The 11,125-nt window shown below is 58.9% G+C and overlaps 1 protein-coding gene across 1 annotated transcript in view; it reads left to right on the forward strand.

Moving 5' to 3' along the window:
- LGR6 (leucine rich repeat containing G protein-coupled receptor 6) overlaps positions 1-11,125 on the forward strand; it is a gene marked incomplete at its 3' end in the record, with an annotated part of 95,291 nt that overhangs the window by 24,805 nt on the left and 59,361 nt on the right. Inside the window, 3 exon segments of the mRNA XM_007456168.1 lie at positions 4,093-4,164; positions 6,360-6,431; positions 9,557-9,628. Of these exon segments, the coding sequence (XP_007456230.1) occupies positions 4,093-4,164; positions 6,360-6,431; positions 9,557-9,628 (216 nt within the window).

The raw sequence follows: 11,125 nt of genomic DNA on the forward strand, positions 1-11,125 counted from the left end.
GGGGCGGGGGGGCACGGAGCCACATCAGAGCCTCTGAGGTGCAGCCCCCGGGGCGACGGCTGAGTGATGGGGTCTGAGTCACATGCCCGCGAGCACCTGTGGAGACACGTCCAGAGATGCTCGGGGTACGTGTTCAGAGGTGCCCGAGTTTGTGGATCCTCACGCTTTCCTGCCGGGCTGATCGTGCGCTGGGCCCGGGGCCGGACAGGAGGGTCTGCGGCCTGAGCTCCCGTGGCCTTACCGTCCCCTCCCGCCACCGTCCAGCGTGCTTGTGGCTCTGCGGCCGCCAGCCAAGCAGCCACAGCTCGCCCGGCCCTCCTTCTGGACGGGCAGGCCCGGGATGGCTCGGCCCGGGACGGCCCCTCGGTCCTCATGTGGAGCCGGACGGGAGCCTGCCGGTTCCTCGGCTCTATCTGCCGCCGATGGCTTCCTTCCTCAGAGCACGTAGCATCCAGAGGCCAGGCTTCACTGGAGGTAAAACACTGGAGCCTAAACAGCCTTTTCATAGGTTGGAGCTGGGCCCCGAACCCCTGACCCCCACCCTATCTCCAGCACACACGTCACACGCGTTTCTTGGGGAAAATGGAGACCCTGGGGTTTGCAGGGAACGTGCACCCCTGGGGAGGAGGGAGCTGCAGGAAGGCCAGCGGGTGGTGCCCAGCAACAAGGTGGGCCGGTCTGGGTCCACCCTGTGCCCTCAGGCTGGGGGGAGTTGGCGGAGGTGAGAAGCAGCTGTTAGGAGTCTGAGACAGGAGGGATCGCAAGTGTATGAGACGCACACGTGCAGCCCGAGCGTCACTGTTCCCCGGCTCAGACCGGGAGGAAAACGCTGGGGCGGGGCAGGACCAGCAGGCTAAGGTCACCCCTTCTGCCTGCTCCAGGCCTGCTGGGCTGGGACGCTTGCCCACAGGTCACCGAGGGACAGGACTGATGTGTGTGCACTGTTAGGCAGTCTGTAAGCCTTGGCTCATTTAATCCTTACGAGGACCCTAGCAGTTTGGTGGTGTTCAACCATTTTTATGGATGAAGAGACCAAGGGTCAGAGTGATTAAGAAAGAGCCTGAGGTCTGGCAGGTAAACCAAGGAGAGAGTTGACCTCAGCGCTCTTTTCCTGTTTGCTTTCTTGAGTGTAAAGTGGAATCCACCTTGGGATTGTTGTGAGAATTAAATGGGATTAGCATAAGTCCCCTCCACACGAACGAGTTCCGAGTTCCGTTACGAGTTCCGAGTTCCGTTCTGAGAGCGCGTCTGTAAATCCTGTTCGTAAGTCCAACAAAGTTAGCCTAGGTACCCGACTTACACAACCGGCTGTAGAGTACTGTACTGTAATAGGTTTTGACACTTTACACACAAACAATACATAAAAAACAAACACAAAAAATAAAGAAGACATTTTTAATCTTACAGTATAGTACCTTGAAAAGGGCAATATTACAGTCCAACAGCTGGTATACAGGGGCTGGCATCGAGTGAACAGGCAGGAACAGTTACTGACTGGAGGAGGGAGAGGAGGTGGGAGATGGTAGAGCTGAAGGGTCGTCAGCAGCAGGAGAAGGAGGGCAAGCTGCCGTTTCACCCAGGCCTGACGTTGATGGCAGAGGTTCTGGTTCCTTGCTGGATCCAATTCTATCCACCCTCTTGAAAAAACGATCCAGCGATGTCTGGGTAGCAGCTCTTCTTTTCTCGTCATAGATGACAAGGTAGCCCTGGATTGCATTCTGAGTAGCTTGCTGCAGCCTTTGTGTATCATTCTACGTTTGGGTCGGTCCTGTGCCTCATAAACTAACAGCGCCTCCTCAAATAAAGGAAATCCCCTGCCATTTCCTGCGTCGTGAATCTCTTCAGTTACTTCCTGCTCCTGCTGTCCTCTTCGTCCTTTCTCTGGGCCTCCAGTTCCATCAGGTCTTCATCAGTGAGCTCCTCATGTTGCACAGCAAGGAGTTCAGTGAAGTCGTCCTCTTGCAGACCTAGCTCCAGCTTCTTGCTGAGGGTCACTACGTTGCTGAAGACCTCTTCGGACTTCTGATCTACCTTCTCAAATCCACAAAAATCATGAACAAATTGGGCAGGGGTTCTTCCAAACCCCATTCATGGTGACCGCCATACCCTCACACCATGCAAAGTCAATGTTTTTATGGCCTTGTAGATGTTATAGTCCTTCCAGAGTTGTCCCTAGGTTGTTCCTGATTTGTCACTTACCTTTACTGCCTGACAAAAAGTGTGACATAAATACTATTTCTGGGAAGTCGCTATAACTCCCTGTTCCATAGGTTGGACAAGCAATGTAGTATTCGGTGACAGATGCACTACTTTGATGTTGGGATGAAAGTCATCCATGAATGGGGGGGTGGCCCGGAGCATTGTCGAGCGGCAAAAGAATGTTTTGCTGGAACGTCCTTCTCAAAGCAATATTTCTCTACCTCTGGGATAAAGTGGTGGAAAAACCAGTCCTGGAAAACGGCCTCTGTAACCAGGCTTTGGGGTTACGCTTCCACACATCAGGAAGAGAGCCCTTGGCTATGTGTTTAAGGGCTCTCGGGTTCTCTGAATGATAAACTAAGAGAGGCTTCAGCTTCATATCACCAGAAGCACTGCCACCAAACAACAGTTAGCCTATTCTTTGCTGCTTTACAGCCCGGCATCATCTTTTCCTCCTTACTAATGTAACTTTGGTCTGGCCTCCTCTTCCAGTGCAGTTGTGTCTCATCCACATTAAAAACCTCGTTGGGTAAATACACAGCATCATCAATAATTTCTCAAAGTGTTTCCGGAAGTTCCCGGACAGCTACCCTATCTGCACTTGCTGCCTCTCCACTTACTTTTACATTGTGAAGGTTGGCTCTAGCCTTGAACCGATGAAACCAGCCATGGCTGGCATTGAAAGACGTGCCCTCTGATTCTTTGCAGTGTTTCTTCTCCAAGTCTTCATAAAGGCTTCTTAGCTTTCTCTTGAATCGGCATTGAGCTGAGCAGGATGTTGACCCTGCATCCGCACACTGAGAAGGTTCTCCATCTCCTCCGTCACTTTTCCATGCCTCGTCGATATTTTGTCAACATCGTCGGCACAGCAGATGTCACATGTTCCATGATCTTGTCCTCGTTCTTTAGACTCGTGCCAGTGATTGAACGATTCATGTTATAAGAATGAGCGATGTCTGACATCTTTTTGCCTCGCTCCACTCTCTCAGTTACTTTCACTTTTGTTTCCATCATTGTCGCGTGGCGCTTCCTAGCAGTACCAGCTACATCACCGCTGCTTTTACGCTTGCTTCCAGACATCCTGGGCTTGAAATAAAGGTACTGTACTACTGTACTCTATACAGTACTGCAAAGTACACGAAAACAACCGCTTGCAGAGGATGCACGCACGTGACAATGTACGCCAGACGCGTGAACTAACTTACGTGACTGGACATGCGAACGCACGTTCGCATCTTTGAAGGTTGGTATGTAGGGGACTTACTGTATTTGGATAAAGGTTAGCCTGTGCCTGACACAAAGTGGGCCTCCAGTAAACGCCAGCTGTTACACAATCACAGTATTGTGATTCCTTTGTGTGCAGGGTATCTTTTGGAGGGCAGTGACACAGAAACCACCCTCAGGGTCTCTCAGATAATATGGGAAGGCGAGACTGGTCTAAGGTGGGACTCCTCAGGAATCAAGCATCCTCAGGGATGTACCAGGGGCCAGGCCCTCTGCTTGGAGAAAAGTAGAAGGAGCCTGGTGGGGTTCAGGGAGAGACAACAGGAGAGAGACTGCAGGCCTCAGGGCTGTGGAATCCCGAAGGCTCAGGGACTGAGTAAAAGGCAACCCCCTGGTGAGTCTGGGGCTGATTCCAGGAGCCCACGGGATGGCGGTGGTCTCGGGTAAAACGTCCATGAGGGATCCTGCGTGTTGATCGGCCCTGTCCTGCTCTGACATCCTCTGAATTTTTCTCTGGCCTGTCCCCGACGGGGTCGGCTTCCTCTGTGGCCCTCATCACAGCCCGTCCAGTGGAGGGAGCGGGGAGGAGGGAGGCGCAGGGGGAGCCACGGGGAGCACGGCCCGGGGAGGACGCAGCTCACAGCCTGCCCGCTGCCTTCTCTCCCGCAGAGACCTGAGCATGAACAACCTCACGGAGCTCCAGCCTGGCCTCTTCCTCAACCTGCGCTTCCTGGAGGAGCTGTGAGTAGATGGGGGGAGGGGGGGCTGGGGGGTTGGAGGCGGGCACTGTGACCTCTGACACAGGGAACCGGGGGTCCCCAGGGGGGAGGGGTGGAGCCAGCGGAAACGGCCTTGGGGAGCTTTTCTGAGCGGGGTCAGCCCCACCTGCCCAGGTATGGGCCCGAGGCGGGCAGTGGGGACAGAGGAACTCGGACATCCAGCCTCTCCCTCCCTGAAGCCGACCGGCTTTCTGTCAATGCTGCTTCTCTCCCTGGGGTCGTCCTTGACCTGCCCTTGCCCCCTGTGTCCGGCCGCCGGCCGCTCCCCAGGTCCTGGTGGTTCTTCCTCTGAAGGTCCCCCGTACCGATCCCTGCTGCTGCTGCTACCCTGACGTCCCCTCCCCTGGGGCGGCCGCAGCCCCTAAGGACAGATCACCTACCTCCTCTCTGACAGACTCTGCCCATCTCAGGGTGCCTCTTACCAGCTCCACGGCCTTATCTGCCTCCCCACAATCCAAAGGAGCTGCTTCGAGGACCCTTCCTCACCTGGCCCAAGCCCATGCGGCCAGCTTTGCTCCAGGGAGGCCTGTACCCCTGCCCGTCCCTGGAGCCCTCCTGCATCTGAGCAGATTTCCCCTCCAGCCTGGCAGGCCCACCATCTCTCTCTCCACTCTGTCAGGGCCAACACAAGGCCCACTTCCTTCAGGAAGTCCTCCCTGGTTGATCCCTCCCCACGGCCTGGAGTCCTGCAGGCTGGCCTCGTGCTCTAGCGCCTCACGTGAGAGAGTCATCTTCTTGGCCAGAGTACCCGCTGTCCCCTGCAGGCAGCCAGGATACCTGCTCCCAGCCCTGCCCCCCTCCTCAGCCGACCCCTAGCCTGCTGGTTCTTGTCTGGGCATCACCACTGATCCTGGGGCTCTACCGGCTTTGCTTAAACTCTCAGACTGGGAGGTCCTGGCCCTGACCCACTCCTCCTGCACAGCCCTCCTCACCCTGGCCCTAGGCACGGCCCCCCAAGGGTGCACTCGGTCTGCCAGGAGCAGACGAGAGGGCGCCTGGCATGGGCACCCAGGCTCGCCACGTCAGTAAGTGGGCAGGGTGGGTGGGGACGCCTTCCAAGGAGGAATTTGAAGGCTGTTGTCAAAGGAAGGGACAGAGTGAGAGGCAGCAGAGGGGCCGTCGAGGTGGCGGGGCCCAGCTTGGTGGGAATGAAAAGCAGGACAAAGGCCTAGGAGCTGGCGACACGGGCACAGCCTGAGCCCTGGGGGCTGCTGGTCCTCCATGCCCCACCCCCCGAGGGGCTGGCCTGTTTTAGAGGCAAGACGCCCACCTAGGGAACCCAAGTTAGTAACCCCAAAGGTCACGATGCCTTTTCATGTGTTGTTTTTTAAAACAACAAATGTCAAATAAAAAGACTCAGTGTGTGTGTATGTTTGTGTGTGTGTTTATTGGCCGTACCATGCTGCATGAGGGATCTTAGTTCCCCGACCAGGGATCGAACCTGCGGCCCCTGCAGTGGAAGCACAGAGTACTAATCACCTGACCACAGGCAAGTCCCCTAGTAGAGATATATTTTTAAAAAATAGCTTCTGAGCTGTGTCAGCACGATTTCCGCATCGGCAGTCGGCAGGCCTCTCAGTGAGAACTGATGTGCCCAGTGATGCCTGAGACTCTGCCCCGCCCTCAGCAGACTCTGCTCGGCCAGGCTGAGCACTGAGGACGTGTCAGCGTATTCCGTCCTGTTCGCTCCTTTCGGAGTTGAGGGTCACCCATGACAAACGTGGAAGCGCTTAATTAGACTGCAGGGTTAGACTAATTGCGACACCCCGTTCCCTGCCCCCTGGACTAGTGGGGTTGTCTGTGTAGTTGAGGGCACAGGGAGACCCAGACACACCCGTCTGATCTAACTCCACTGGTGACGGGAGACAACACAGGGGGATGGTGGGTCAGCAGGTCAGTGCTGTGGATGGACGTGGTGGACGTGGGCCTAGTGGTAATCGGGTCCGGGGAGACACCAGGCACCCTCTGTGACCCGAGCCTCGGTTTCCTCCTCTGAAGGCTGCGGGTCCTAGTGGGCCCCTTGCAGGGTCATTGTGCCGTCGGCAGTGCAGTTACACCAGCAGCCTCCCTCCCACGTCCCAGGATGCTGACCCAGGGCCACCACCCTGCCTGGCTCCCTGCCAGTATCACCCACCCGCCCTTCTCTCTGACTTGCAGGCGTCTCTCTGGAAACCGCCTCTCGCACATCCCGGGACAGGCGTTCTCTGGTCTCTACAGCCTGAAAATCCTGTAAGTCTAAGTCCCACTTTACATGGAGATGCAGCCTGGAGAACTCTGGGCAGATGGAAGTTTTCTAACCTGTGTCTTGGTTTGCCACTGGCCTGCTCATTTCCTTATCTTCACTTTTCATTTTAATGATTTCCATGGCTTTGCTTTCGCCCTGTATGTAACAAACTTTGTGATTTATAAACAGACGTATAACAGCACCTGATACTTAGGCCACAATGTAGGGAAGTGCCCTCCTTTCCTTTCTGTAACGTGAATAGTGCCCGTTAGCACAGGTCTTTGAGGGTCGAGGTCAGATTCAGACCCACGTGTCCCCCTAGAACTCTCAGGCCGGGTGGGTAGGACAGTTTCTGGAGAGGAGGAATCTCCGCTGGTTTCCTCTGGACCCCCTTCCTCTCGAGCCCCAGCCTTGGTCTCTGGCTACAGCACTGAGTCCCATTCTCTCGGCAAACATGTCCCGTCCTCCAGTTCCTAGGCGTCTCTGTCCCTGAAGCAAAAGGAAAGTGAGAATTGAAAAGGACCTTGAGTTATTCTCTTCCACTGAGCCCACAGCCCATTGGACAAAAGGGGGCGCTACGGCACCCTCTCCCCAGCCCCAGTCCACAGCTCACCTTGTCCCAACTGCGACTGTCCTCCCTGGGCCCCACTCCTGCTCTTGTGATGAGTGTGGGTGAAAGGAGGTGGGGGAAGGGGATGCGGGGGGGTCTGAGGGTGGACCAGAGAGGCTTCTCAGGAGGGCTCGTCACCACAGGGACTGGCTTGGGAAGAGGAGGAGCCTGGGCGCTGATCCTGGAGCGTCTGAAATTCCCCTGAAGTGGTGAGCCGCTCCCACGCTCTCCTGCCCCCTCAGCCCCAACTTGACCAGCAGGTCTTCTTTGTACAGTCGAGCAGGTTGTTCACTGCACAAGACCATCGCCTGAGGGGTGAGAAGGGGCTGAAATCTAGCCCTGTGCCAGCCTTGGGGCTACTTCCATCTAGAAAGGAATATCTTTCTAATTTGCTCCAAGTTGTCAATGGGCTGGCGGTGGCCCTGCCCACTCGGCCTGTGAGCTTCAGGCTTCCAGCCTGTCAGCAGCCCCCAGACCACCTCCAAGCATTCTCCTTTCTCCATGTTGTCTGACTCCGGCACTGCTGGCCTCTGGCTCCAGGGCTCTGGCCTCTCGTGCTGCCCTACTCCCTCTCTGCCCGCGGGCGCTCTGCCTCTGTCCCTCCTTCCTTCCGCTCTGCTGCAGACCCTGCTCTCCCATCCTGCTGGCCCTCAGTCCTTCCTGCCTCTTCTCTCGGTCTGTCTGTCCCGCTCCCACCGACATCGCTTCCCTGGGGGTGGGGAGGCCCCTGGAGCCAGACGTGGCCCAGGCGGCCCGCATGGTGGCGCGTCCGTGCCCAGCAGCAGGCCCAGACCTGCAGCCGGATTGGTGAGCGGGGCATCTGTCTGCTGGGCCTTCAGATGTGAGACTCGCGTCTCGTCTTGGGGGATGGTGCCCGCCTACTCAGCGTCTTCACAGCAGGGATTCCACCTGCATCTGGGCAAGAAGTACCTCCCGGCGTCCGCCACGTTTCTCCTTCTGCAGTGCCTTCCCCACTTGTTTTCAGACCTGCGAGAAAAATAGAGCAGTAAAGCCCGCCGTCAGCACGATACCCTCTTTCTGTGCTGGGAGGCGGTCACTTTAGCTGCTCCAGGGGCCCAGCTGAAGTCCATCTTCTTCTGGTGGGTGAGGCCCGGCTGTCCTTGCAGGGCACTCTGCCTCCCCCTTGCCCTTCCGGAGGTGAAGGACCATAAAAGGGGGCTCCCTCTCTGATCCTCTCCGAGCGGCTGTGGCAGAACCCCTCCCCTGTCCCTCCCGCCCAGCCCCACACCTGACCTGGAAGTCTTACTCCTTAGGGTCCCTGCCTTCCTGCACTGGTTCTTCAAGGCTCTGGCCAGGCTTGGGTCAAGAGGGTCAGCCCCTGCCCCGTGCCTTTTCCCGCGACCGTAGGTGGGGATCCCTGTCCTGCAGAGTCCTGAAGGCTGAGAGCCCAGACACACTGCGCCCCCACCCCACCCCGAGCTGTCCTCAGGGAAGCCACAGTTCTTTTTGACCCAGGTGTGTAGAGAGACGTCTGGGCCTCTGAGGGCACCTGGCCTGTGCCCGTCAGGGCAGGTGAGGGGCAGATGTGGCCAGAGCTCCTGCATGGGGTAATGCCTAGAGGGAGGGTGGACAGCATGCCTGGCACACAGTAGGTCTCCTTGGAGGTCCCTCCCAGTTCCAGAGCAGCCTATCCTGCAATAGGTGCTGTTCCTGGGGCTGTACGTGGCCCAGGAGGGCCCGACGGGTGTGCAGGTCAGGGTGGGGCAGCTTCCTTCTTTCCTGCCCCCGGCTCTTCCCTGATCCCCCAGGGGGCCCGCCCCACGTGCCCCCTCCTCCTCTCCAGAGGCCAGCAGGGAAGGACGTTCCAGTGGCAGCGGCCACCCAGGTCCTCTCTTAGGGCCGGGTGAGCAGGACCCTTGCCCAGGGCCCTGAGGCTTTGGGGACTCCCCGAGGCGCTGGCGTGGCCTCCTCACAATTTTCTGAGCACAGCTCTGGTGGCCAGGGTTGGCTGGGGTCAGCAGTGCCACCTGAAGGCCCCAGACCCCAGTTTCTCCCCTTCTCGCTCTCTGACTCACTGCCCCGCGGGTCCAGGAGGGCAGCCTCCCTAGCGGATCGTGCCCCGAGCTGGCATGTCCCTGCTCTTGTGGGGTCATGTGTGATGGCGTCACCAGATGGTGCTGACACTCCGATCTGGGTGCCTCAAGTTGTCTCTATAGACACACACACCACAAGGACAGACTTGCCTGGGCCCTGCGCATCCTCCCCTTCCCCGAAGAAAACCCGGCCTCTCGGCTGCAGACGGAGAAGCTGAGGCCTGGGGAGGAAGTCGTGCATTTGCCCACGTCCTTCCAGAGCAGAGGGCCAGAGGATCCCGCGTTCCGCTCCCCGGCCTTTTCCCCAAAGTCCCTCGGAGGCACTCTCCCAGCCCCGTGCACAGCGCCCTGGACCTCCAGCCAGGGAGGGGTGGGACAGGACTCTGGGCTCTGAGGCTGGGCTCCAGCATGGCGGGCAGGCAGGCGGGTGGGTGGGAGTCCTTCAGGCCGCCTCTTCCCCTCACAGGATGCTGCAGAACAACCTGCTAGGAGGGATCCCTGCCGAGGCGCTGTGGGAACTGCGGAGCCTGCAGTCTCTGTGAGTCGCGGGAGGGGGCTGGGGGCGGGCCTGGGCGCCCCTTCCTCCCTGCACCCCCCGTCCCGACAGTGCGCTCCTGGCTTTTGTTTCTTCAGGGTACTGTCATCGTCATATGTCATGTGTACGAGCGCGTGTGTATCTCGGGGCAGGAAGGCACCCAGACCCTGTGGAGGACTGTGGGGATGGGACCTCCCTGGGTGGGGCCCCTGGGGCCGCCATCTTGGGATGTCTGGCCTTCTGCCGTGGAGCCTGGGTGGGCATTGGAGGCTGCCGCCCTAAAGAAGCATCAGGAAGGGTCTGTCTCGTCAGGAAGGAGCTCACCTGCTCTGACCCTGGGGCTTTGGTGGCAGGGGAGCGTTCAAACTCAGACACACGTTTCCCCGCGTCCCAGACTCACTGGCCACCCGTGACAGGTCCAGCCCTCCATGGAACACTGCAGTTCCTGTCCTGTCCACTAGGGGCGTCGTGGTTCCAGGGCAGAAGCAGAAGCAGGTGGGATGGGTGAGGGACCAGCCGCCGTGGTCCTCTGGGTGGGAGCTGGGTGCACACCGCGGGGCCTGGAATGCAGTAGGGGCCTAACGCCTGCTGCCTGAACCAACTGAATTTTCAGGTACATTTACGTCTGATGGGAGAGGACGTAGGTGGTTGGGAGGAATCAAAGCTGGGGGACAGGACTGGGGGAAACTGAGGCAGGCTGAATGTGCAGTGTCGAGACGAAGGCCTCGGTGTCCTGGCCTGTGGGTCCTGCAGTGGCCCCTGCCCCGTCCTCCCCCCCCAAGGCCCCACCGTGCACGGAGGGCCAGCCGAGGGGGCCGGGCCACAACCCCCAGGCCAGTCTTCTCCCACTCTCCCCAGCTCCCCGTTGGCCCTGCTCCCCCATCCTCCCCCTGCCCCCATTTCCCCCTCCATCCCTGCACGTGCTGGGCCTCTGGCCCCGTCACCTCCTCTCCCTCCATCCTCGTCACAGCTGAACAGGGCAGGCGGCCGGGTGTGCCCCTTGAGGGCAAGGTCAAGGGTCGGAGGCTAGGAGGGCCCGTGCTGCGCCCCAGCCCCCCCACAGGGCAGACTGTTGCTGGGGCGCCCGCTGAGTAGGGGCAGCCAGAAGCGGGGGGTCGGGGGAGAGGGGGACATTTCATCCAGAGCATCAGAGAGGTTTCCGTGGGGGAAAAGACTTCCACTGGACGTCTCCACACTTACTTAGACGTTAACGTTTTCTCTGTGACTTGCATCTTCTGCGTGCTCGGGGACTCTGAGGGTCTTGTCTTTTACACGCTTGGGCCACACAGGCACTTCCTGCACTTTCTGAGACACGGAGGCCCTGTGGCCAGGACACTAGACGGCCAGCTCCCTCCGTGGCCATGCCCCCTGCTGCCCGGGGGGTCAGGGTGGGGACGGGGACACAGGCCCAGGGCCCCCCGGGTCTGAGGCCGCCGAGAGGGCATTGCCTCTTGCAGTCCTGTGAAGACACCGCTGGCGGCGGGCCAGCTGGCTCTGGCC

Source organism: Lipotes vexillifer, unplaced genomic scaffold (genome assembly GCF_000442215.2).
Source record: "Lipotes vexillifer unplaced genomic scaffold, Lipotes_vexillifer_v1.1 scaffold1201, whole genome shotgun sequence".
Classification (NCBI taxonomy): Eukaryota; Metazoa; Chordata; class Mammalia; order Artiodactyla; family Lipotidae; genus Lipotes; species Lipotes vexillifer.